Source organism: Strix uralensis, chromosome 5, assembly GCF_047716275.1.
Source record: "Strix uralensis isolate ZFMK-TIS-50842 chromosome 5, bStrUra1, whole genome shotgun sequence".
NCBI classification, from domain to species: domain Eukaryota; kingdom Metazoa; phylum Chordata; class Aves; order Strigiformes; family Strigidae; genus Strix; species Strix uralensis.
Genome location: NC_133976.1, coordinates 40,801,627 through 40,828,654, shown reverse-complemented (window position 1 = coordinate 40,828,654; position 27,028 = coordinate 40,801,627). Strand labels below are relative to the sequence as shown.

The 27,028-nt window shown below is 36.2% G+C and overlaps 1 protein-coding gene across 2 annotated transcripts in view; it reads right to left on the bottom strand.

Annotated features, from left to right (window-relative positions):
• The window catches only part of CNOT2 (CCR4-NOT transcription complex subunit 2), a 91,120-nt gene that overhangs the window by 24,609 nt on the left and 39,483 nt on the right, over positions 1–27,028 (bottom strand). For both annotated transcript variants that reach the window (XM_074870567.1, XM_074870566.1), the window contains exons 2-3: positions 13,737–13,859; positions 1,529–1,595 (exon numbers count right to left, since the gene is read on the bottom strand). In XM_074870567.1, coding sequence (XP_074726668.1) covers positions 1,529–1,595; positions 13,737–13,847 — 178 coding nt within the window. In that variant the 5' untranslated portion in view covers positions 13,848–13,859. The remainder of the gene's footprint in view (positions 1–1,528; positions 1,596–13,736; positions 13,860–27,028) is intronic.

Genomic DNA, 27,028 nt, shown 5'->3' with positions numbered 1-27,028 from the left:
TGCTGATTATATCAAGGTGTTCACAGTAAATATTTTGGCAATTTGCTGCATCAGAATAATTTCAAAGAGCATAAACATGTATTACAAATAATATTTCATGCTGATTAACAATTATGTGGAATTTTAAAAATAAAATGGTAAAGAAAAAAAACATACACTTCCAAACTAGATACAGTACACTGAAAAACATGATTACAATATTCAGGTTAATTTTGTGCAAGCATTTGTTTCAGCAAAGCCTGTTTTACACTGATGGTTATTTCTTGTTGTTGGCTTTCTTTGAACTAGAATTTTTACTGAGTAGGGCTGTTACAGTGCAGTAGAACCATCTTCCTGTGGCTGGCAAGTAGGTGCAGTTGAAATATTCACCATAAGGAAAAAAAAAAATATCTTTTTTCTTATGCTTCCTTTTTTCCACTTTAACAGAGAGAAGAGATCAGCATGGGCTATATTGGAGACTGATCAATGAAGTGGCCGATTTCCTGCCTGATAGTTAAGTTACATTAACTCTATAACATGACATCTTGCTTAATGACTGACAGCTACCAATCTAAAAGTCAGTTTATATTACATGGTCACTCATCAACAGCCACTGAGATAGTAAAAAACCACCATATTTTTAAACTATTTGAAGAAAGCCGAAAGAAATTGTGAAGGCCATGCATCTAGCAGACAAAGCTTTTAGTCTGTCCAGATAACAAGTCCAGACTCTCTAAAGTAGTCTGAAGGTGTTTTTTCTTAGAATCCGAGTCAGATGCACTTGGCAAGAAAGTTGCAAACATTCAAAAGTGTACAGTGATAAAGGAGAGACGTTCACAAACCCGTTTTACTTGTGTAACTGTACCCAACTCAGATATCCTGAGCCACTTTCTGGCTGCGCCTCTTGGCAACGAGGAGGTTCAGTTGTCAATGCTGGCCCTTAAGTTAGGTGGCTAGCAATACACACTGTGACTGCTCCTTTACAGGTCCTTCTATTGCAACAGTATACACAAGACTGGCAGATACAGAAAAAATCTTCAAGGTATGGGAAAGAAACAAAGAGTAGTGCAGAAGGCAGTAATCTCACTGGTATAGTTCTTTGCCAAATGTGAGTTGCCAAGCATGTACACAAGATTTACTTTGCTCCTGTAGAGCATGAAATATCAGTTATAACTTAAGGTATAATTTCCTTCTATTCCTTACATATTGTCCTGAACTAGGTTCATTTTGGCCATGCTCACTTTCCTTAGTTTTTCCTTCAGAGAGTCACAGTTACATCACAGACATTCTTTAAAGGATGATTATATTTGGATATTCAGCAGTTATACAGTGTCAATATATGACACTTTGCATACTAAATACTGCAAAAATGCATACTAAGCAAAGCAGAAATGTATCTTAAAAAAAACCACCCACAAATAAGGAGACATACTGTCTCTTTTACAATCATCAGAAAACAAAGTCATATGCATGTTCTCTATCCAAAGAGCATGAAACCAGAACATATTTAGCATAAAACAAACATATAATCAATAAAAAGAATTCTTACTTTGTTGCCCGTATAAACTTGCCCCAAACTGAGACAGCTGACCTGATGTTGATGGTGATGCCAGCATCTACAATGTAAGAGGAATAAAAGGTTATTAGACAAAGATGCTGTGCTATCTTGCTCTGTAAGTTTACACAATATTGTTTTGCCAAGAAAGCCAAAACAGCAACTGAAAACTCCTTTTAAGTCATCAAGTTTTAGAAACTCCCTAAAATATCTGCACAGTAACAACTGCAACAATTGTTATTGCAATTGTTATTTTTATTATATATATATAACAACATGTGATTGCAATTATTGTTATTGCAACACATCAATAAAAATGTATGACTTTACATGTATAAAAACAGCCTTTCTTTTACTTGTGACAAATAGCACAGAGGAAAAATATCTAAAAGCTTTCAGTTTTTCTACCCTTGTAGCTAGGAAAACTACCGTTACAGAATAAGGAATACTCAGTTATTTAAATCAGATATAGGTTTTTTCCCCTTGGAAAACATGCATCATAGAAGATCAATCCCTGCTCAATGTGATAACAGCAAGTGCGAAGTTTCATATTATCAGTTACAATAGCAAAAGGTGGGGAATGAGCGGCTACATAGCAGCAGGTATACAGAAACAGATGTGAACTTTGGATAAGATTCCGATGTTAAAATTATAATGTACCTACTGCCCTAACAGCTGGCTTCATGCTTATATACACTATATGAATTAGGTAAGATGTACAAATGTCAGAAGTAATCTCTCCTGCTCTATTTTGCCCACTTTAGAGACATCACATATTACCAGATATTTCTGTTAAAACCTTCTTTGTCAACTTTCAGACATCACACAAGAAATGTGACAAACTAAAGAGACTCTTGGGAAAAGGAAGATCTAAAAAAAAAAATAAAAATCACAATCTATGAAGAAAGGTTAAGATTTGGGTTTGCATACTTCAAAAAGAAGGCAACTAAGGTAGGGACATGATACCAGACTTCCAGTCATTGCTGTAGGCGGAAAAGAACAAACTACTCTCCATGCTGCTGCAGAAGTAGAAAGTATTAATAAATTTGAGAAACAGGAGATTTAGGTTAACATTTGGAAAAAAAAAATCCCTTTGCAATCTTCAGGACAGTTAAGCACTGGAACATCCATCCCTGGATGTTTTTAAAGAACAGATTAGATGTTCATCAACATTAGCTGATTGTCCCTTGGAGCAAGAAGAGCTATTAGTTGACCTAATCCATCCAGCTCACAACAGAATATGCTACTTGGAATTTACAAACCCATGGGCAAATGTCTGCTTGTTTAGTGCAGTAGTCTGGACTTGGACTGAATTTTAGGATGGTTTCAAGGAAAGGAATGTCTGGATTCTTACATCTAAGGGGATTTCAAGCTTTTCTAACTTGAGAGTAAAGAATTCAAATCAAAATAACTTTTACTGTGATAAACTGCAAGTTGCTTTGTTGACTTAATTGAGACAGATGTAGAAACTCAAACAAACCTTATAAACTGAATCTGCTAGTTGTCTAGACTGGGGCCAAATCTAAATGGTAGAAATGAGAAAGAAGACATGCAGGGTAGACGCTAAATATCAAAAGTAGCATTCATGTCTGTAAATCACGAAGTATTTATGATTTTTTGAATACATACAGAAGGCATGAGAAATTACAGCAGGCAATTACTGTAGACCATCAGGAAATGTATCAGAAATATCATCCCAAAATACTATATACTCACACATATTTTGAACAAAGTGCACATATTTGACAGCAAGCAACTACAGCAATAAACATCCACACCTGCATATACAAGAAGTTTGAAATACTAAGACAAAAACTTTGTGCCGAAAAAAATATAACTAAAATACGTGCCAAAGTTCTCCTTTCTTAGTGAAGAACTGGCTGTGAACAAAAAGAACACCTTAAATAACTACCAGTGGCTTCAGCTCAGAACTTGTATAGCAAAGTTCACAGGCCACATCTGCATCAGCAAGGAATGCAGCCAGAGAGAAGTTCATTTGTAAACAAAAAGTTGGTCCTGAGGGCCTAACATACATACTGTCTGCATTTCTAACTAGAGTTAGCTGTGACTAAAAGACCTGATGCCACGGACTGACTATCCACTGATGAGTGGAACATGTCTGGTGCACTCCTGGAGCATCTCTTACAGCCTATTTTGATCCAGAAGGAATCAAATTCACTCACACCAAGACTGCTCTGCAATGCAAACCAAAGCGTGTTGAAGTGGGGATACTTGGGAGACAGACTTCAAAAGTACACTCCCTGCCCAACTAACAAACTGATGTGTGTTAGACATTGATAAAACAAGCTCATACAGTAGTTTTAAGGAAGGAAAGACAAAGTAAAATGTTGAGGTAAAAAAAAAAAAATTCAAGTTTGACAAGCTGGAAAATCCTAGAACATGTTGCAAGATGTGGCAAATTGTAATTCCATGAAAAAAAAAAAAAAAACAAGGAAAAAAGTTATGACACACCTTCATAGACAATGACAAGGGCACACAAGCCAAAAAATCCCAAACCAACCAGACATTGAGATAGAAACAGCAGTCAAAAAGTACTACCAGCTTTGGGACAGGTAAGCAAAACAGTTAACCCAAAAAGAAGGTCCCGTAAAAACAGCTGCTCAGGGCATTCAAAAATTGCTGGGATGGCCTATGAGATAATAAGCAGAAGATGGTACAAACTGCAGCATAAAAACCTTTTATTTATAATGTTAACTTGGATTTAAAAAAAAAAAAAACCAACTCAGAGACCTAAGAGGTACTAGATTACTTGAAAGAGAGGGAAAGAAGAATCCCACATCTTCTACAGAGTACTGCTTGATATTCTTTAAATTCAGTTAAAAGGAATAGCAAATAATATTTAATGAACACTGCAGAAATTGGATTTTCTTTTGAAAGATTCTAAAGTAGGTCACATGTATTGTGCCATTTGCTTTTACATGAAAAGTTAATTGCAAAATGACTTGTAGAGAAACCTTTACAGAAAGCCATAATAAAGGCCAAGTATTAAATCCAGTAAGTCTAACAACTAGTCTTAAAGTCATAACATACTTAAAACATCGAAGATAACAAGCCCCAAGAAGAAATAAATAAAAATTTCTGTGGATCTGTTCCAGGCTGATTAAATGCGGCATTTCTCAAATCTCATGGAGAAGGAATATGCTGTATGGGTATCTCAATTACTCCCTTGCTAATTTGTTTTGCAATATGCCAAAACCCCTTCCCCAGTATTGAACAATTTTTCTGTCATAGCTAAGTAAGAAGCAGTTTAAAATTTTGTCTTCTTTTTCTATTATTTCCATATAATTTAGGTCAACAACAAAACAACTACATCAGCCAAAACTCCAACCTATGCTACCAGTACCGTTATTTGCTTTCACCACCTTTGAGTCACTATTGCAGTCTACTCAAACTTGGTCTACCAAAGGTAACAAAGATTCAAGAGTAATGTTATTAATAGTATTAAAACCATTCATTCTGGCACTCTGCAATCATTTTATCTGACTCGATTACTAGCCACATGACACACAAAATACAACAACTCTTCAAGAGTGTACTTGCAACAGTGGCTGGAAGTTACTCTTGAATTTCTTTTAGTCTACAAGAGCCAAAGGTCATGATAATCTTAAAAACTAAAGCAGTCTAACCCTTAAGGTAACTAAAGCCTCTTCCACTTGGTAAACTCCTTTAAGCTTTACCCAATTACATCAGTATTTTAGGAAAAAAATGCTCAGAATTATACCTGTAACCACCTTTGAAAAACAAAATGTACCAAATTACTGAGATCATGTCAACGAACAGCATATTCTAGCAGTATGCATACAATACCAACTTTTTAAAGCAAGTTACTAATAATGTTTGAACGAGTCAAGGAAATTGTTAAACAATTTTGACACCTATAGATTTTGCTGCATGTGTACCAAAAAAAAAAAACCCTCCACTCTTCCAATGTTGGCATTTAGGTTTAAATCAATTTGCCAGTGGTAAACAGCTACAAAGCCCAGTTGTGAAATAGCATGGGATTTCTGCTTCTATTCCAACCTTGTATAACTGAACTAGACAGACTGTTTCAACTGGCCTTCCCTGTACATGTCATTAGGTGATGGAGGAAGCCTAAGACTTGCATTTCCCACAGTGCAAGGAGACAACTGAGCAAACAAGACTCAGTAGCATGAAGGGTGTAGTTCCTTCTGCTAGCATATGGAAGGACCAACATCTGTACTGGCAGACTGAAAGACTAAGTTGATGGCAGTCAACTAAGATGTGAACATCATTTTACTCACAGGTCTCAGTCACAGTGCAGTTCTGATCATGGAAGGTTCTGCATCTAAACTTAAACTGATGATCCAAGCAGATGGCCCAATTTTTCTGGACTGGTCCACACCAAAAATCAGTCAGCCATAACATGCTATCAGGCAATTTCCTAGCCCTAGTGATGAATGAGATTTTACTGTACCTGCTTTCATTAACTCTTGCTGGGTTTACTACAATAAATTAATTTAAGAGTGTCAGCAATCTTGAAAAAACAGCACCAGCAATTGCTTAAGTTTGCCAGAACTGTGAAAAAACTGCTGCATTTTACAGCCCTCTCAGGAGACTGGTGAACACAACCTGCAGCCTCCCTGAAAGCAGAGGGAGGTGGTGGGAGGCAGCCCAGCAGCAGAGCTGGCTGATGGGGCTCCCACCTCCCCCCCTTCACTGCAGCATCCTGCATCTTCTAAGCAAACCCCAACTTACAGTGCGGAGAGCTGCCTGTCACCATAACTGTGGCGGTAGCACACCTTGGCACCACGGAAACTCAGTAAAGCAACACTTCTGCGAAGGCTGCTACATTATGCAGTTATAGCCTAAAGCTACTTTCTTAAAGACAAGGCAAAAGCTGAAGTTAAAATACATCAATCCAGAGCTACAAAGTCAACTCCTAAAATCAAAACGTGTTAGAATAAGCAAATAAATCTGTGAGTAATATTTGGCCTCATAAACGATGGGTTTCTCACAGGTGCAAACATCAGCATCATTTTCTATTTGCACTACTTTATTTCTGGTATCTGCCACCTGTGCTGCACTACTTAATAATAAAACAGCTGACCCACAGGCTCAAAAGAAGAAAGTGTTAGTTATACTGATGTAAAAAAAAATAATCACACCAACAAATAACAGATTAAAAAAATACAGATTTTTCTATACTCTGCGAGGTTTTTTTAGTAGTATTATTAGTTCTCTGGATTACAAGCCACCTTTTAATACAGTGCTCACAAAATTCCCATGTTACAAGAAAATATTTACAAGTCTCAAAAATCAGAGATCAGCGAAGAAATTTTGAAAACCTTATAACTGCAGGTTATTATTTGCAAGTGGAAATTGTTACTGATATAAATTTTTTGTGAAATATAAAACCAAATACAATACTGAAAAAAAAGAAAATTTTATTAAATCTTTCAGATTTCATAATTTATGGTTGTGGTCTTCTGCCTCCAGTGGCACTTGGGAAGTACAAGGAGGTAGGACTGCATCGTTGTTTGTAGCAGTATCTCAAGAACTTAAAGGCAAGATCTTGCCTTTGAATGACAATGACATTATTAACATGAGGTTAACATAGCTATTAAAGTAAAACTCTAAAAACAAATTCTCCCTGTGTAGAGACATGTAGTTTGATAGTACCAGTGAGCCTAAAGATTACTGAAGACTTGCTGAAAGCTGCTACAACAAAAAAATGCCATAAGGCATTACTAACTAGGACAACAAAGCAAATGTTTTATTTCAATTAAATAACCTGTTGCATACAAAAAAAAATTTAAAAAGCAAAACCAAAACCAAAATCAAACCACCCACACACTGAGCACATAAACCACCAATATTACAATACAGTATGTTCAATGAACTGAATTATTGTGTAAGAAACCAGAACCCTCCTCTTTCTAGAAAAGGCAGATGATTTCATTCATGGAATTAATCTGGCCCAAGGAACCACTTCAACTGCTAAAGCTGACATACAAAGACTATTATATATTGTTGATTTAAGTGGAGATGCAGTGAAATACAGCTTTTAGATGAAGTACAGAAACAACTCCTACCACAGTCATTTAGTTCTTCTACTAAAAAAAATAAAATCTAAATACAAACTCAATCACAGTGAAAATTATATACTAGTCATCAATAGTGAACTTAATTTTCTTGTGACAATTTCAAATTGTAAAGTAAGTGACATGAAATAACTTTAATTCAGATATCTACTTGCAAACTGTGTGACAGTCTAAAACCCCACTTTCCTGTCTAAGTAAAATTAGTTTATCATGTATTGTTTTATTTGATAAACCCATCCAGGTACAAATTTATAGATGACACAGTAAAAGGCTGCATTTTGCATTCCAAACTTTTTGTTCTTTCTTCTTACTGTATAACCTTATTATGGAAACGCAAGCTATAGGTAGAATAATAGGCTCTGAAAGGGTATACTGCATGAGAACACACAAACTCCCTCAATTTGTTTCTCATCTCATTCCCTGCAAGTCCTTCCATCTGTTTTCATTAATTGCAATTTTCATTCATTTAAAATTTGTTTTAAAAAAAACCCCATATCAATGTACTCACTAAAAGATGCAAAAAATGTTTAATCACTCTCTGGGAAGGTAAAAAGCAACTCTGTTGCTTTGCAGCTCACACTTCAAAGAAAAAAGTTTAAGCCACGTGTTTCACAAAGCAAGGGGGACAAACCAACCCACTATTTAGTCAAATCTACAACTACGTTTACATGCAAAGTAATGTATATGAAAACATTCATTGGCCATTTATAATTAAAGACATTAATCTATTTTCTTCCAAAAATAAGCTTTCCTTTTTTTTTCCCCTCCACAAATGGATCAAAACTATTCAGACCATGGCAAGTCACATTAATGTAAGGTAACTCTATTCAACCAGCCAGCATTTGCATAAATGCTGTGACTGCTCCTGATACAAGAGGGTTCCATGGGAAATTTTAAATACTTACAACAACTCCATGTGCAGTATCTTAAGTTAAATTATGACTAAGCTAACAAACTCTCCTGCAACAACTAAGGCAAATGCCAAGCAAGATGCCTTGGGAAACAAGATAGCATAGATTCCCTTAGAATCCTAAAAAAATAGCATTAGAAAGTCAACAATCCAGCTGGAACAACGTGGTGTACAGCAACTCTAAAGCCAAAGCTGTCTCCAGAAGACTGATTAAACCCTTCCACATTTAGTTTCTCAAACTTAGCAAGATTCTGGATCTCTATCTCCATGGTAAGCTAAGTCTTGTTTCAGGGTGTTATCTCTTGTAAAAGTACTATCTCTTTATAAGGCCATATATTTCAATACACAGTAAAGAATTAGATAAAGGTTCTATAAATTACTTTAATGGAAGTTCGCAGTAAAAGGCTTTGATACAGCTTCTGACCACCCCTTTGCTGTATCACCATTGTGTCCATTACAAGACAAACCACTGACCTCTGCCTGCATGCAACTGTCTCATGACAGAGGAACACCTGAATGTAATCCATCACAGACATGCTTCTACTACTTCAGGATGGAAGAAACCTCTGGAAAGCAGGTTCCCAGAATCAATAACCCATTTCATTGTGCTCAATATCCAAATCTGAGGACCTCCTACTTCAGGAAAGGTAGTGTCAGGGAGCTAGATCAATAGTTGCAATGAGCCAGATCTAATCTGCAGGCTAGATCTTGCCTGCCCCAATTGTTAAAATATATTTGACTTCACAAGAAGCCACATTTTTAAAGAACTGAGATGCAAAAGAACGTCAGTCTCAACTAAGAAAGTCCAGAATTAGTTAAAACATTAAGATTTTTCAGAGAGGAGAGTAAGTTCAGCAAACTAACCCACTAGAAGTAGAAATCAGAGAATTATTACCATGTTACTCTGAGCATTTTATCATCTGTTGAGCAACTAGGAGAGAAAATGAACAGCAAAGCACTGGGCCAAGAAATAGAATAAGCATCCATTGAAAAAATTCTCCTAACTTTCCGCATATTTTGGGCAGACCTTCATTAAAAGGCATGTATGTCTACTGTCAGATTTATGACTGCAGTTCAGAACAGAAGATGCCCTGATCTTACATTCCCAGGTAGGCACCTTCAGTGGATTGGGCTAGACTGGTAAAGCACTTGTGGAGAGCTTCCTACATTCTTATATATGAGAAATCAAAGAAGTTCAGACTGAATGGGTCCCATCTTTCCTCAAAGCTGTCTTTTTTTTTGCTCATTTGAAGACAGTAGATCCAAAAGTATATGAAGGCTTCGAGTTACCAATTTCTACCATTGTCACTCTATCCAAATAAAAACACACGTATGTCCATCCTCAAAATGATTTTGCTGAGCGTACACAGCCCAATAAGGCCACAAATAAGCTCTGTAACTATTTTGTGGGCATATTGTGCATCTTATTGCCAATTTAATTTAAAGAACCACATTTTTTCAAGCCAAATCTTAAACTATTTTCCTGAACTGTTCTATTTTCTGCAAGTTCTATAAAAATATCTGATTTCTTTGCTGAAGGATTCATGACATGGCTATCATGAACTGACCCTAAGTGCAGCAGAATTCATAGACAGAGCATTCATGGATATACTCTGTTCCACTTCCCTACTTAGCACAGCAAGGTTTGTGATGACTCAAGGCAAAGCCACTCATTTAGTAAAAAGGAAGCATTAGATGGCTTGAGTAAGATTTAATCTCATCTAAGGAACCATAATTTTGTGCCTAAAACAACAGACCCAAACAGCATCTGTACGATTTTGGAAGCATTTGTGCACATGAGTAACATGTAGCTTTTCCATTTCAATTACTATATCAGTCCTGACTGTCTAGAACTGTACTCCCTAGTGAAAAAACAAGTTAAAAGAAAGCTTTTAAGTTTTTAGCTACACTGAGGCTCTGAAATAAAAATAACATGTCCTAAACTATTTGCTGCTACTTGTTTCCACTTGTAAAAGTCTTTAAAATTTGAGACAGGACCTGTGCAGCCTTAGTTCACTTCAACTTTGTGTAAAGGAAATTCTTTTAAAATTCAAATTAGCCAAAGCAACAAGTCACAAGAACGCTACATCAGTAAGTGCTATGAAAATTGTTTATTAAGAGCCATAAAACATATTTTTCACACCTTTTCCACATAGTTCCAAATTATTTTTTCACTTAGTGAGTAAAGAACTATTTCCTAATATAATATAAAAAAAATTAAAACTCCACCTTAGATGTTAAAACAAGGTAGGAAGCTGAAAAGCTCCCAACCCAGTCAAAAACTGTGCACAAGTCATCACTGTACCCTATCTGAAGACAATGCTTCTTCACAAGGACAGAAACCCTACTGTAAAAGTAAAGTGAAAAATAGGTTCCGAGGTTTATACAAAATGTGATTACAGTAATAGTCCTTACTCTACTCTAAATTTTAGCAATGTTTCACCAATTTGTATGTTCTTCTGCTTGGAGTACACATACACACGCACAGTAACAATTCCTTGGAAAGCAGTAACTTCTAAGGTCAAAATCAGTAAGACTTCAACAAAGTGAAAAATAGAAAAACACCTAGTCATGTCCAGTGTGAGAGTAAACACTAAACAAGCTTTAGTCTTTCCCAAAGAGGGGTATTTAAGGAGGCCAGTCACAGAGGGCTTCCCTCAGAATCAGTCTGTTTCACGTTGAAGAACTCTAAGAGGATAAATGAAGCATAAATGAAGGACTCATATGTATATATGATACATGGGGGGGGGGGAGTTTAACTCATTTTCTACAGGTTTGTAGCTAAAACCTGCAATACATCAATTTCACCTGCTCTCAGTAAATACATACAAGAAACTGAAAATGAAAAAAAAGGAATAATTTAAATTGCAGTAAAACTGCACCTTGTTTAGATAATTCTGTTATTAAAAAAGGCATAGAGACTGACATTTTTCAGTAAGCATAGACAATCTCTTTGTAAGCTATGGTTTAATCTTTCTATTACCAGTTGGATTTTCTAAATATAAAAGTGATTTACTCCTCTCCCTCAAGTTTCTTCTACCTTTATTTTATCCCCACATTTACCTACTCCAGTTCAATATAAACATGAAGACAGAAAAAGTCAAAGTGTTTCAAGATCTAGAATGCTAGAAGTTTTCCCCCCTAGGGGTTCATAAAACTGGATCCACGTTTTGAATGTTAGTCTTTATTAGCTTACTCAGAGAAAATTCTGAGCAAATTTGGTTTTGTCTGACAATACTGTTATCCAAATAACAACACAGTCAATGTATTTATTGTGTTCTCATATACAGAACATCTTTAGCAGAACTCCAGTTGAAAGACTATTTTAAAACATGATTGTTTTCAGAGCCACAAAATTGCTTGGAAACTAAAAGAATACAACCACCTTTGCAACCTTTCTCATCTACTGTGAGCCAAATGAGATATCAAAAGGAACATGCAATACAGAAATATACATTTAGCTGCACATGAGTGATCAAAGGTGTACAGACAATGTCAATATTACCACCATATACTTATTTTGATCAACTTCTTTTAAAAAAATACAATAGCATATAATGGTTTAAGATTTCGTAACCATAAACTCAGAAAGTTGTAATGGTCAATAGTGAAGCTACAGAGGTGGAAAAAAAATCCCTTGAAAAGGATTTGGAAGTCAAACTTTAAAAAGCTTTTGCAAAAATTACTCTTCCATTTCCTGTCGGAATGACATCATTCTTCCGCCAACTACAGCAGCTTCCACGCCCCATTTTGGCCACTTCTCCCACAAGCTTTCATGATTTCTCATTTGTCATTCCTGGTGTCTGGAACACCCACCTTCCTTCTCTTGAAGTCCCATTCTAAGATCCACTTCTGCAACATTGCCTACAGAAAGAGTAGGCAACTAAAACACTCATTCACTGCATCAACAACGTGTCAAGCATCAGCTTTCACTGTGTACACTGTACAGCATACCATTCATCTCACTTGACCTTTCTTACTACATCGTAATGATTTCTCCCTCAGTACATCAAATCTAAAAGCGGGAATTTAATATCCAAGAATCACTTTGGAGAAATAGCATCTACTGTTTTTGAGTGCTAGCTGCATCTCTCAGTGCTCACAAAAAGGAAAGTATGTTCAACATTATAAATATTCCATTGTGGCTGTGTGCATCTGTGTTACATGCACACATGTAATGGACATAAACAGAAAAGAACAGCCTATTTAATTTTCTTTATATTGTAGTACATTTTAATCCTTTGCTGGCTCACCTGAAATTTCTCATCAAAATCACTTACGAAACAGAATTGGAAAGCTGCATTTAAGCCTTTTTTTTTTTTTTTTTTTGCATTTTAAAAAGCCTTCTATTTTAAACCTATTTCCTTCCCTTTGAAAATCTGGACTAAAATTCAGCTAACAGTCTATAGGAAATGTTTATGTTTACATAGGTCAAGCTCTATCAAGACTATGTTCACATCTACTATTAAACAACTATGTTTCTGGACAGTCAAGGAGGCAGACTTGAAGCAATGACATCTTTTTGAAAATCCGAAGGTTTCTGGTTTTTTTAATTAAGAAGAAAGTTTAGACTGTATGTTGCTTACATGTATTAAATGCAAGCCTGTCATGAGATGGTATTACTGACCTTCAGGTGACATGAACTTCAAGTCATGCTTTCAGTCTTCCACATATTTGCACATGCCACTCCATATAAAAGTGAAATTATTTTTTATTTTAATACTATTGAGTGAAATACTATTATTTATTTTAATAATAAGCAGAGCTTCAGTAAAGCCAATGCAGTTCTAACATACAATAATGCATTACCAAGGGAAAAAAATGTTTAAGAACAATTGGTTTTGTAACTTTGTGTCATTACAAACAGGAGAAAAACCTAAGTTAGAATACTTGAGCAAACAAGCTGCATTTTCAGAAACTAAAAATGGTTGAAGATGTAAAATGCAAAACACTGTAGACACAACATGTAAACACAAGATATAATCAATAATCCAATTTAAGTTACAAATACAGTTCTTAAAGATGAAAAAATAAAACCTGGCAAGCATATGGCTGAAGTTTACATGTATAAACTCACTAAAATTATAGCAGTTGCCATTGAAAACACAGTCATGCACAGCTTAAAGCTAAAATAAGCCCTTCCTCACATATATTTCACTTGAAACTATCTCACTATTGAAAGGAGAAAAAATAAGCTTATTCAACTTACATCTTTTTCTGACCGATGTGGAAACATCGACGATTGGCTGTAGTACATGTTCTCATCATGGTAGTCACCATCAACCCCCTCTACAAACTTCTTCCTTGAAGCACCAAACATGCTGTTTGTCACCTAAATAAGAAGAAAAATTATTGTATACCATATGATTTGGTTTGCTACATACTTAGTATATATTTTAAATATATGTAAGGATTGTTAAAAAAAACAAACCCTGTTTCTAAACATTTGAAAATTCCTCTAAAAATATTTTCTGCATATTGTCAGCATAATTGTTCTTTCAAGTGGGATTTTCATGTGACAAACTCTTATTTCAGAAAGGACTGGGGTGGGGAGAGAGGACACGCTTCATTTTTTGGAGGGGTGTTGGTTGTTTTTTGAGTCCCATGACCTTTCAACTCAGGTTTATTTAAAATTACAGAATGTCGGAAAACAAAAGAGCAAATTTCTCAAGTTTTCCTCTCCTCAGCTAAACACTTTCTATCTAAAAGAAGAAAATCAGAGAATGTTCCATAGAGCCCAGCCACCTTAAATAACAAAAATTAAAAAGGGGAAAAAAAAAATAATCTGTGAAATCACTACCCTGTCTCATCACCACAATTTTGGAAAAGCAGCTTTCTACTCAACCCTGCGTACTCAGAACCCTGAGTAAGTAAGAGAAGGTCAAGCTTAACCACGCTCAACAACCTCATCACAGACTAGCAAATTTACTGCAGACAGCCCATAAAAAACCACTAGATTTTATTTTGCCCTTACTCCCACAGGCACACACACAGAGCTGCTAAGTCAGGAACTGGAAACTAAAGAAACAGCAACCACGCAGCTGGTCACAGAACCTCAATTCATTAGAAAACTTAATCCCACAGCAAGGTCATACATTGCTAGAGTATCTACCGCATGCAGTGCATATTTATACACCTGACACTTATTTACATAAAAATACACACATCTCTAAGTTTCTAATCTACCTGCCTATGAAATACTATCACAACACAGTGTGGGTTAACCAAGCCCTGTTTTAACCTAACACGTTAATGTTCAAATCAGTGAAATGGCACATACTGGTCAGCACTGAGCAACTTGCCCAGCTTCTTGTACCACACAGGGAGACTGGAGAGAGCGCAACCATCAGGATGGTAATCAACCCTGAGCTACTGCCCTACATAACGTACCTTCAAACAGATCTTTAACATCTTCAAAGGTAAGGAAGCTAAATTACAGTTAGCTTATGAAATGCTCTGAGCCCTAAAATTTAGTATCTTCACTACTAACAACATTAGCTAAACTTAAACCCCACAGGACAATTTTAAAATTTTTTTTTAGAGTCATTTTGCACTACCTTATGCTCACGCTTGGAACTGAAATTTCAAAACATTTATTCTGATTGGCTGTAAGGAGAGTTACTTTCAGCTTGAAATCCTCTTATCCCTACTGACAGTAAATTACTGATATTCCACAGTGTGGCTTATTCAAATTTCACCTTTACTGAGGAAGATTTGTAGGCAGTGTTTAATACGTGGGTGCTCCTATACTAGTAACAACTCCATGATTTCAAAGTCATAGGAGTTCTGAGTAAAAGTAAAGTCAACATTTGGGGTGCAATTTAATACAGCTATAATCACAGAATTGCCCTAAAACGTTCAGCTAAACAAAAGCCTATTCTACTACTCCTACAAGAGTGTTTCAGATATTTAGACTACTGATGTCTCAGAACAGATTTACCATGTGTTACACCTATGTGAAGGCACGGAAAGGTACTGCACACCTTCTCCAGATGAAACTTCTATTTTATGATATTTACAAAGATGTGCACATGTAAGGTCCCAAATTGCTCAAATGCATTCAGCTGACTTTCACACTTGTAGTGCAGCTTTCATTACACTATAAGAATATCCCACTGTGCTAATCCCCTTACAATGCAATTATCACCTACCAGATGGGATGGAGCATTTAACAGGCTAAGGGGATTATCTTGTCCTTTGCTCTGAGTAAAGTGCTGAGAGATGAGCAGTTGCCTTTAACTGCTGTAAAAAGGATAGTGAAATACTTTGGTGAAGCTATCCCGAGCAATGAGGACAAGCTGAGCATCTCAACCAACTACTGTTCTTGAGAAGGTAAAAAGCAGCTTCTCACAAGTCCTGAAGAATATTTTGGTGCTCCTCTAATACCTGAGATAAGAGAAGAATTTTTTTTGCCACATAACCTTCTCTTGTGATACATCATCAGAATAACAAAATTTAATTGTGATAGAAAGCAAGTCACTGAAGCACACACCATACTGTACTAATGTAATACCTAACCCTGAGCTACAGTACAGGGACTATGTAAGGGGAAAAAACTGCCTTTGACCCTGTAGCTTTTGACCTTATTTCTGCAAAGGCTTACACATGGCTGGCTACACACACAGGGTAAAGATTTCTGAGTCAGCGGGGTAAGGTCAGAGCTTTCAGTCTCAAAATATACATTTAAAGCTGCTGCATGCAAGCTACTGTGTCCAAATATGAAGTCTATATACTGAAAAGTTCAAAGATATTTTAAACACTCTCCACTAAATTTAAATTGTCTAAAAGATTATTTTTTATGTTGGTAATTGTATAAGACAGTGGCTCAAAACCTAAACAAGATTATGTCCTGAAGACTGAAGTGTACTGATATTAATATGGAGTCTTACAAAAGCATGTTATTAAAAATAAATTAATAAAACTTTTAATAATTAGATAAATATTGAGATTTTTATTGGCAACCCATATTTCTACATGATACCCAACAGAACTGTGTTGATGAACTCCAGAGAGCAGAGCAGCGCATTGCAGGCTGCAGCTGCAGGGCAAGAGGGGAAGGCCGGAGGAGCCCTGCCTCCAACCCAGCTGCATGGCCGTGCCTGACTGCTCTGAAGACCTTCAAAAACTTTTTGCAGAGACCAACATTTCTTCACAGCAGCAGTTTTGTAAGTGATTCCGAGTCGTTCAATGCTGCCAAGTGAAGCAGCAGCGTGCAGTGCTCAGGCTGTCCACACTCCCACCGAAGGAAGGGTGCAGGCACTTGGAGGGCATTCTGGCAGCAGCCTGCACCCCTAACAGGATTTCACTTCACCAGAAAGACCTGCCACTTGCTCTGAGAGTGAACCACAGCACAGATCACGACAGAGAAATGTGACGTTGCAATTCACACTGCTATCCAGTCCTGTTACAAAACTACAGCACAATAAAATAAGGCAGCTGCTACAGACCAGTAACTGAAAGGACAGGAACTGGGATTAGATTGAAGCTGCAGCTGCTGTAGCCAGGCTGCTTACTTTTTGCTTGTTCTTAGGCTAACACCAGCAGCCAATTTATCTACTTCCCAGTAATCATCAGTGACAGTAAACGGCTGGCAAACTTCTGATTCAGAGCACCTATCCCTGTGCAGACTTAAAATATTACAGCAGGTTTACACAATGACAGTGTCAGATGGTTGCCAAGTTAGCAGTAGGCATCTTCATATCCACGTTAACTTATTCCATTATTCACATATTAATTAGTCAGTCATGCTACAAGCATACGCACAGATACTGGAAAAACACTGTTGCCGTACTATTTATTAAGAAGGTGTGAGAATAACCGAGGCTGCGCGAAACAGGCAGATCTGCAGATGGAACTTTGTTGCTTATTTCTTAGGACAAGAAGTCACCAGGAACCTTATACGCAAAGACTTCAGCTCTTTTTTCATAGACCACTAGTTCACTGTCCAATCATCTACAAAAGTAAATACAGCAAAGTTCATGCAGCACTTACAAATACATTTTATACCCTTTGGAAAGCCACAGTGACCTGAGGTTTTGTACCTTCACAGGGTCTAGACTGATGAGGTGAAAAGGCAGAAACGAGCTCTTGTATTTAAGTCCTTCATATATACATACCTATATACACACACATTTATGCCAACACAATCCCACAGAAGCAGTACTCCAGTTGCATGGTAATTTTATTAAGTAAAGAATTCCTGTCTACTCAGCCTAATTTCATACAGATCCTTCTCCTAGTCCTGTAACTACTTCTGTTCTACTGTGGGAACCCAGTCCTCTATTGCACAAGACACATTGGCAGTGTAACAATTCATTAAAAATGTAAAAATGATGCACTTCTGTCAGTTCATCCTTTATCATAAAATTGCAAAACTACTTCAAACTCCCACTGGTAGACCCATGTACAAATATTATTAGAAAATATTCATGGTGACAGAGGAAAGAAAGGGAAGGAGCCACATGTCAGGATGGAGTTCAGAGAACTAACCAGCCATGCTGCCGCAAACCATGCCCAATTTTCAGATGAACACAAACACTTCTTTCAAAGCAGAAGCACATCATGTTTAAAAATCAGATTTGCCCACAACTTCAAGTTAATATTAACCAAGCAAAATGTAGTCACAAACCTGACAAGACCTACAAATACTTCTGTGTAACATTTCCTAACAACCACCACTATGGGGGAATTAAAAGCACCATACAAATGTTAAGAACTTGAAGCATCTAATAAGCAGTTTGCTACAGTCATTGACCTTTATTCTTCAGCTGAACAGGTAACACAGGACAACCAACAGTACTTAAAAAAAACCAAACAACAAAAAACAACAAAACCACCAAACAAAAAAACCAACCAGATTTCAAGACAAATTCTTTTCATTGCAAGAAACACCGCTGTATAGCATACTTCAGCACACAAAAATTTGTTTATTATAGCAATAACTTAAAATATGTTATTGACACAGAATTTATAAGGAAAAACTATTAAAAATTTTGGCATCTTAAGCTGCAAAAAGATCTTCTCTAATCTCTATAAAATGATACTATGATTGTATATTAAATTAGTTTAACAGCCTGAAGCAAATTATAGTATTAAAATATGCAAACTAATTATGTTTCTGCTTTGCAATATTAGTATAGGTAGTGCCCAAGGAGAGCTCACTCACAACATTAACATAGCCAACTCTAAACTAAGAGGATACTAGAAAATCTCCCTGGAGAATGAATATTTTTAATTTTGCATAGAGGAGAAAAATCGATCATTGCATTACAACTGATTAAACTCATCATCTTCATGAGAGCTGAAAACCATATACAGTAATACAAGTTAAAAAAAAGGAAACCACTTCAGGAATTTTAACAGTATCTTCCCTTCCTGCTACTCCAATGACTATGGTATTTGTCAACATGCACACTATCATTACATTACAGCGATCAGAAGTTGTAATCTCAGTCTGATGTTACAGAACTTCCACCCATCTATATATTAAGGCTTCTGATGTTGCTGTTTAGGTCTTACTAAGCAAAGGTAATAATTTACTCTGTTTTTCTCTTCTGTTACAAATCAGTGTTTTCACATAAGGTAACATACTTGCACATCCAAAATACCGACAAAAGCGACCCTTAATGAGCTTCTGAGTGGCAAAAAAGTGTCTCAAAAATGTGTCTATGACAAGTCACATGCTGGTAACCACCAAATCAGCCTGCAATTTAAGTCAAAATATAGAATTTGGAATTCCATCAGTTGGTAAAAGATAGCATAAATTCAATTTATAGTAAACACCGCTGCTCTTTATGATCCTGGTTCTCAGTGTCAAAGATAATTCCTATTTGGCCCAAACTGGAACAGAATATGTACTACCAATTTGCTAGATGCAAAAGATCTCTCAAATCCCAATTCTTTAGTGATAAGTTAAAAAACACCATGAAAGTACACCGGTGCAAAATAGACGCATTTTATTTTCAGGATGAAAGACAAAGCAAAACTAGGAGTTGAGATCCTTTATTCCCTCATTTCATTTCACAATCACGGTCACTTAATTTCTCCAAGGTGACTGATAATGTCTAACAGTACACTACATGCTGATGATACCACAGCCCTTCAAACAACTTTGTAGTATCAACAGTACATAATAATGAAAAATTGAACATTTCACTATATTTCTTTTTTGTTAAGAAGTCTTTTCCTTGATGAGCTTAATAGTGGCACAGATTTGCACTCACTGTAAAAGTACAATAGTAAAATAGCCGTTTTGTCCATCTTTAACAACTGGCTTTATATTCTTTTAATTTATGTAAGTATTAAGTTTAAATCTCAGAAATATGGAAGAGCGGAATGAAGACCACCACAATATATGAGACACAAATCTACCAAAAAGCTTGAAGGTTGGATAGACTTTAGAATCTCATAGTACTTGTGCCATATGGTTCATAAATTCATTATTTTCCAAATTCATGGTGGACTGTAGAAAATAGCAGCCATATAGCAACTATCTGATTTACAGACTTACTTAGATCAAGTTTCAAAGTAGTTTGAGATATAACCAACCTCCTTAAAACACTGCATGGTCTTTCCTTTCAAAAAGAAAATAATGACAGATGAGATGCATAGCAACTTCTATGCAAGAACTTCAGACAAAAATTTTGAGCATGAAGGAAATAATATCTAGTTATGATTTTAGACTATCCTTCACTCATGTTCTCAAGAACAGCCATCTAAAAGGTAAAATTTTTCAAGTGTCCTATAAAGTATAATAATGCTTTCAAAAGCTACACTAAAACTGTGAATCTCTGCTGCATGCAAACTATGTCAGGAAAGTGCAGTCCCTAACATCAAACAAGCCACAGAAAAGCCACAGAAATTCTGATGACCAAGACCTACATGCTGTTTTAAACTCTTAACCATCCTTAACTATTATGAAATGAACATTTTAAAACACTCTTGAAATAAAACAGTACAGGAGGAATAAGAAAAACTATCCTCCATTAAAATAAACCAACACTGAAATTACTAAAGCTGAACTTGAAAACTGAGATTACAAGAAACTCCATTTGGTTTCACAACATGGTTGACACCATGTTCATTCTAGGGCAGATTCCCATAGGTTGTGCTCCTACTAACAACACGCATAAGGTTTAGAAGATGTGAGAAACCAACAGTGGTTTGCACTAAGCTGTGTGGAGGCCTTTTATGGGTCTGCTTAGTAAGATGTACTCATTCAGGAAATAATCTTTGGACATGCCATTCAACAAAATCCAAACACACACCAGAAAGACATTTCAAAGATGAGAAAGGCAGCAAGGGATCTGGAAAGTGACCAGAAGAGCAAATGAACTAGCACTACATATATAGCCCCTGTGGGGAGAAACCAAGAAGAAGCAGATGCATTCCACCTTATTTAGTGATGTGACCTGAGAAGAAGCAGGAGCGTGTCCTTTGTAGACATGGCAATGAAGTCACAAGTCCTGATGAACTGCACACAAATACATACCCACTCACATACTGTAAAATACACAGCTGGATTATCCATTGGAGACATGGTTTAAGAATTTTGTTTATCAGGAACAACTATTGCTTGTCTCATATTATTGAGTAAATAATATTATTTATCATATTAAGGAAAAAAAAAATCCAAACCAATATACCACCTTCAACAGCCTAACCAAAGTGTAAGTACATTTACCCACTTGCTCTCTTCTTGATGCTTCCTGTCATTTGTAATATTTACAGTCCATTCAAGACTAAGAGTGGTTCTAGGTTTATTTAACAGAGCATTTCTGACTTACTATTGTAAAACACTATACGCTTGGCTGTGCAATGCCCTTCAACTCTAAGGTTTCACCATGAAAGATGACTGCATTTTAGAAAGAAGTGACAATTGTGCCAGTAACTTTAGGGGGCAATATATTGGCTCATACTTTTAAATTCAGTGTTACTTTAAGTATGCATGCAGCAAACAACAGCAACGATCTTGAAAATAAATCATGTACTGGCATACTCCTGTTACCTACTTAAGGCACTCCTCAGCCATAGTATTTTTTTAAAAAAGAAACTAGTTCAATTTGTAAACAAAAAGTAACTTTTAAAGTGTATTCTCAGTTGATGATCCATCAAGACAATTATCAGATGAATATACACTATCTGTGTATCATATTTATTTACTGATTTTCTTTCGGGAATACCATCAAAGAAGAAAACAGTTATGCTAAGAAGCCAGACTTAACCAAAATTAAGTTCAAAAAACAAACAAGCTTCTGAAGTACCTATGCTGTCATGGGAAAACAAAATAAAACCCAACAAACAAGCAAAGCAGCACATAAAATAACAGATAGGCAAGCTTGCATTTCTAGTAACTATCACAGTAAACATGTCTATGAAAACTGGTATTTGATTAATATGGAAACGGATCAGTCTTGGAAAGGAGAAATCTAGCTGTCAAGCTTGTAAATAAATAAGCAAAACCCAAAATTCCATTCTGGAAAGATAATGAAATTTGCTTCAGATATTCTCATAATAAACCTGTTACTACAGTGGCACTTCTCCTGGCTCCTCAAACAATTATTCTGTGAGTTCCTCTAAACTGGTATTTTGCACCTCAACAGTATGAAAAATTGACATTGGAAGATATCAGAATGACAACTTCCTACCTTCTTCTGTTTGATAAATTTTGACTCATCCCACTAGGTAATTCAGAAATGAAAACTACTTGCAGTTTTAACTAAAAATTGAGTTTGCCATACAGACTGCATTAGTGCTTTTGAGTATTTTGCTGTAGACAAAACAAGTTTTGCTGTATTTTAGAAACTACCCTTTCATAACTAATTAAAATAATTCACCTCTAATTCACCAAGTTAATCTATTTGAATTTTATCTCCAGTTTCATGCCTGGGCTTGCCTTTTCTGTTGCTTTGTGGCATGTTTTTTTAATAAATAAAAAGGCACTTTACCCAGTTAGAAATTCTAGATCTACTCATATGCAGTCTAGAGAGTCAAAAGATTAGGAAATCAGCTACAGCACTGAGTTCTTCAGAAATAACAAAATCCTATCATTCCCTCCAGTCCCCAGAGAAAGAAGTTGGAATTTGGCATTTTCTTAAACTCAGAGCAAATCAATAAAAATGCAGTTTCTGTGTTCAGCAGAATTCTGCTGCAGCAAATTGTGCGTATGGCCAAACTCACATTATGTATGTGCAGTCTGAATGCTGGATCAGGTAACTGGAGAAATGAACCGATAAAATAAGATCATACTAAGCACATGTAAATTGTTCTCAAAGACTCAGAACTGTCACAGATTCTATGCACTTCTCATGGAGATAAAAGAATAGTGACAATAAAGCCAACAGTTAAAAGAAATTTGCACTTCCTACTCTAAAAATTAGTTTCTGTATGAAGTAAGTCGTAGAAGTAGTTATAATTTAAGACTCTTCAGCTGAAAACTCAAGGAGGTGTGCCAAGACAACGGGGCAAAGCAGATATAGGGAACAAGAAGTTTCAGCCTGAAAAAAACTTGCAATTTGTATAAGCAACAGAAAACAGGGGATTTCAGCAGGGAAATGTCAGTCTGCTGTCAGAGTACTGGTACAATCAACTCTCTCTTTAATGTACTCCCCCTCTGCTAGAATGCACCAAAACAGGACAGTTAATTTACTAGTATTTGTTCCATGATATGTGTATGGGCATATAGCAGAGAAAAGATCCTCAAGGGACAAAAACGCACTCCTATAAAGAGAATTAAGCAGGTTAAGTGATAATCAGACAGGCAGTAAACCAGATTTGGAATTCTAGCATCTTCATTCATATAATCCCCAGACAGGACAAATATGTTAAAAAAATGCAAAAATCTTAAGTATGATTGTTGATTAAAAGCTCAGAACAGTTGCTGGGGGAAGAGAAAAAAAGACTTTTAACAGGTTTTCATTCTTCTTTGGTATTCAGTAGTCATCACATTCACAAAACACATTTTTTAATAACAATTAGAACACAAAGTTAACTAAGATTAAGTAGGTTGGACTTCAGCTTCACCATCAAGAGACCTGCTATGCTAAAATATTTCTTCTCTACCAAGTGCTACAGCTTCAATATTGACATGATGTACTTTGCCACCTTTGATGCTTGGTATCACTCCTAGCCACTCAACACCTTTTTCCACAAACACGCAACTCAGATGATGCACACATGGACCACCACAGTTTAACCTGGAAAACAAACCAGGTCCTAATCTAGCCCAAACCAGCCAACTGCTCTCACTAAGGTCCCACTTGTGAAGCAGAGATAATTGCTCCCAGTGTTACAGAAATTATATAAAGGTTTTATTAATAAAGAGCATCTCAGAAACCTTTTATTCTGATAAGTTCCCTAAGAAGTTATAAAACTGAAAGAAAACCCTTGGCAGAGTAACATGCAAACCTTATCTTACACTGAAATAAGGTGGTAACCATTTTTCTGAATTAGACGTATTGTAACTAGTATGTTAATACCTGATACTCTGCCCAAGAAAGAGTCCTTAAGTGTTCTGCAAGTCAACTCCCTGCTACCACTTACTGAAAGCGAGAAAAGCCATTTACCCACTTGGAGGACACATGTATTTGATTGCCACCACAGTTGCAAACAGAGGGTCTACTTTTTGGTACTTCACAACAGATAACCATGTGTTACTCTACAAATTAATCGGCAAGCTTCATTACACTCCCTCTTTTTAAAAGATCTACACATTTAGTTACATGCCAGCCTAGGCACTGCACTTAAAAGAAAGAAAAAGTATATACTTAAGCCTCCTAAATGGTAAGAACAGTTAAAATAAAATAGCCTTAAATAAAAGCAACACACCAAAACAACAGCCTGCATACTGATAGCCAAACATCTTACTCATTTTGTACAATTTAAAGACTTTTAATTCACATGTAAACTGGATCCAACTGCTTCAAAATCTTCACTGAATTTCTTGTATTTACCAAATCAGTTAACTTTTACAGAGAAAGCTGGTGGTGAGGAAAGAGAGAACAACACCCCTCAAATATCTTAAGGAGGCTTTATCCCTTCAGGGGACACAAAACTTAAGACCACCAGCAGCAACGATACTGGCAGGGCAGGGGGTGGTAGCATGGGGTCCGGAGTGGATGAGTCGAAAACATGAAGGCCAGCTGAGCCTCACAGGCAAGGGAAGATGGTTGCTTCCAGTGCAGCTGAGAAGCAACTTTTGAGCACCATTAGGAGGATGTCATCGATACACTTGTCAGTGCACAAGTAAGAAGACCACGTGCACACTCTATCACTGGGGGAGAGTTTCTTCCCTTCCTCTTAATCTTGATGTGGTCCCTTATATCACATGTAAGCCAGGGTGATATCATTTCATCTGCTAAGTGTCCTCCAGCTTTCTCTGTAGAGTCATTACCTTACATACTCTTCAAGTAATATTTCTTCACAGTTCCTACACACCTGATTCAGTTGAAGCCAAAAATGCCCATTGACAAGCTTTCTAGATCTGTACTTCCATAAAATACTAAGACTTATTAAATGATGTATGTTGCAGTAACTATTGGGTAGTCTGTATCTGTTCACTGGACACTATCTTTTGTTAATTCATTTACTGTTTAAAAACTTTTGCACTATATATCAGACAGGAAGATAAAGCTTATAAACCCAGAGGAAAAAAACAAACTCTGAAGTAATTCAAATTTGGTTCATGATCTCAGGATTTAAATGTTTTCATCACATCACATCTCTTCTGTTATGGGAGAAGAATAAAAGATTAAAAATTAAATAGTACTCCTCTGACTTTTTATTTGCTTTCAGCTGAGACTCTCAGCCAGGAGGCCAGATTTCTGCATCTGTGCTTCAGCTAAAAGAAGGGTAACCAACCATTGCTCCAGCTGGGACATTTCCATGTTGATTTTGAACAGGCTCCTCTTTCCAGGAATACTGCAGTTATCTTTTTGTTCTTGGGTTTTTTTGGTGGGGTTTTTTGGGTTGTTGTTGGGGGTTTTTTTGTGGGTTTTTTTTTTTTGGGCGGGGGGTATAAAAAGTTAGTGGAATCAGTTGTTAAGACAGCAGCACTGGCTACCTATTCTTTCTTGGATACAGCCAAAACCTTCACATGTGGTTAATCTAAAATACTGTATTTTAAATAAGCCCTGGTTTCCCAAGTATTTCCTGCAGTTAAGCACTATAGTGTCAGATGTAGATCATGATTAATGGAGTAGCAACAGGAATTTACTTTTTTTCTTTTATTAGTCGGATGGAGTTTGTTGACATTAAGTAAATCAGTACTAGACCCATTTCTACCCTAACTTTTGCCGGGGCGGGGGAAGTATGTTGTTGGAGCTCTTTTTGTTTAGGTATCACAAGATAGAGGACAACTGAAAATGAGCACAACTAATTTTAAAAGATTTCTTTAACATTATATTCACATATACAGCATTTAACGTAAACTGACGACCATTTGTTTGAAGCATCCTCAAGAAAGAGATAGCAACAATATTTTTACTTTATGTTGAATTTTAAGAAATGTAGGGTTCCTTTCAGTTTGGGTTTGGTTTTTTTTTTTTCCAGAGGTATTCTAAAAATAGAAATAGCTGAGAATATGCTGGCCAAAAAATTCATTCTGCACACACAGCACATCAAACATCTTGTCTTACCTTAAAATACAACTGGAAAATTCAAAACATTAAGTATGTTTAATATATTGAATTCTTGAATAGAAAGAAGTATTTACGAGCTGCCACGACTTGCTGGCAACGTACTTGCTTCTCAGTGACTCTCCTTCTCCAGACTAATAGTACATTCTGCAAGAGCAGAAACATTTCCCAAGACAGGTTAAAGTTAAATTCATGTATGGCTTTTTAGCATGTTCTCCTAAAACATACTTGAGAGTCTGTGATTCTTCAGGGCAAATGTAAAAATGCAAGGTTAAAATTAAAGACTTCTATCCTTTGGTTATTTATTATTTTTTTAAATGAAAGCCTTAAGACGCTTTAGAAAGCATGTTTCTCAAAATATTCCAGGGCCTGTTTCTTGTAACCGTCTGACTACACAGCCAGGCTTTGTTGTGATTACAGCTGTACCAGGTTCAGCCATAAAATAAAGCATGATAAAACAACTTTGATGTTTTTACATCATATCTAAAGAACAAGGACACAGTCAGTCTTATTAAAAAAAACCGAAAACTAAAATAAATTCAGTAACTCTTTTTTTAAGACAATGAAAAAGAACAAGAAATATTTAAGACTTCAAACTGCTGAACTGCAATTCTTCATTGATTTTCTATTATTTAAGTGTTAATTGATGCCAATAAAGAATTTTCAGAGTTAGATACTATACCACACTGTAAAAGATACTGAGATTGCTATCATGCTATCACAAATACAATCACCAAGTAAAATTAAGAAAGCAGTAAATGCACCTATCATGGCTTTCCACTGTACTAATCTACCACACGTTCAATTTAAACCTCTTCAATCATTCTGTTCTCCATTAAAGTCGTCCAAAAAATGAATTAATCTAGTT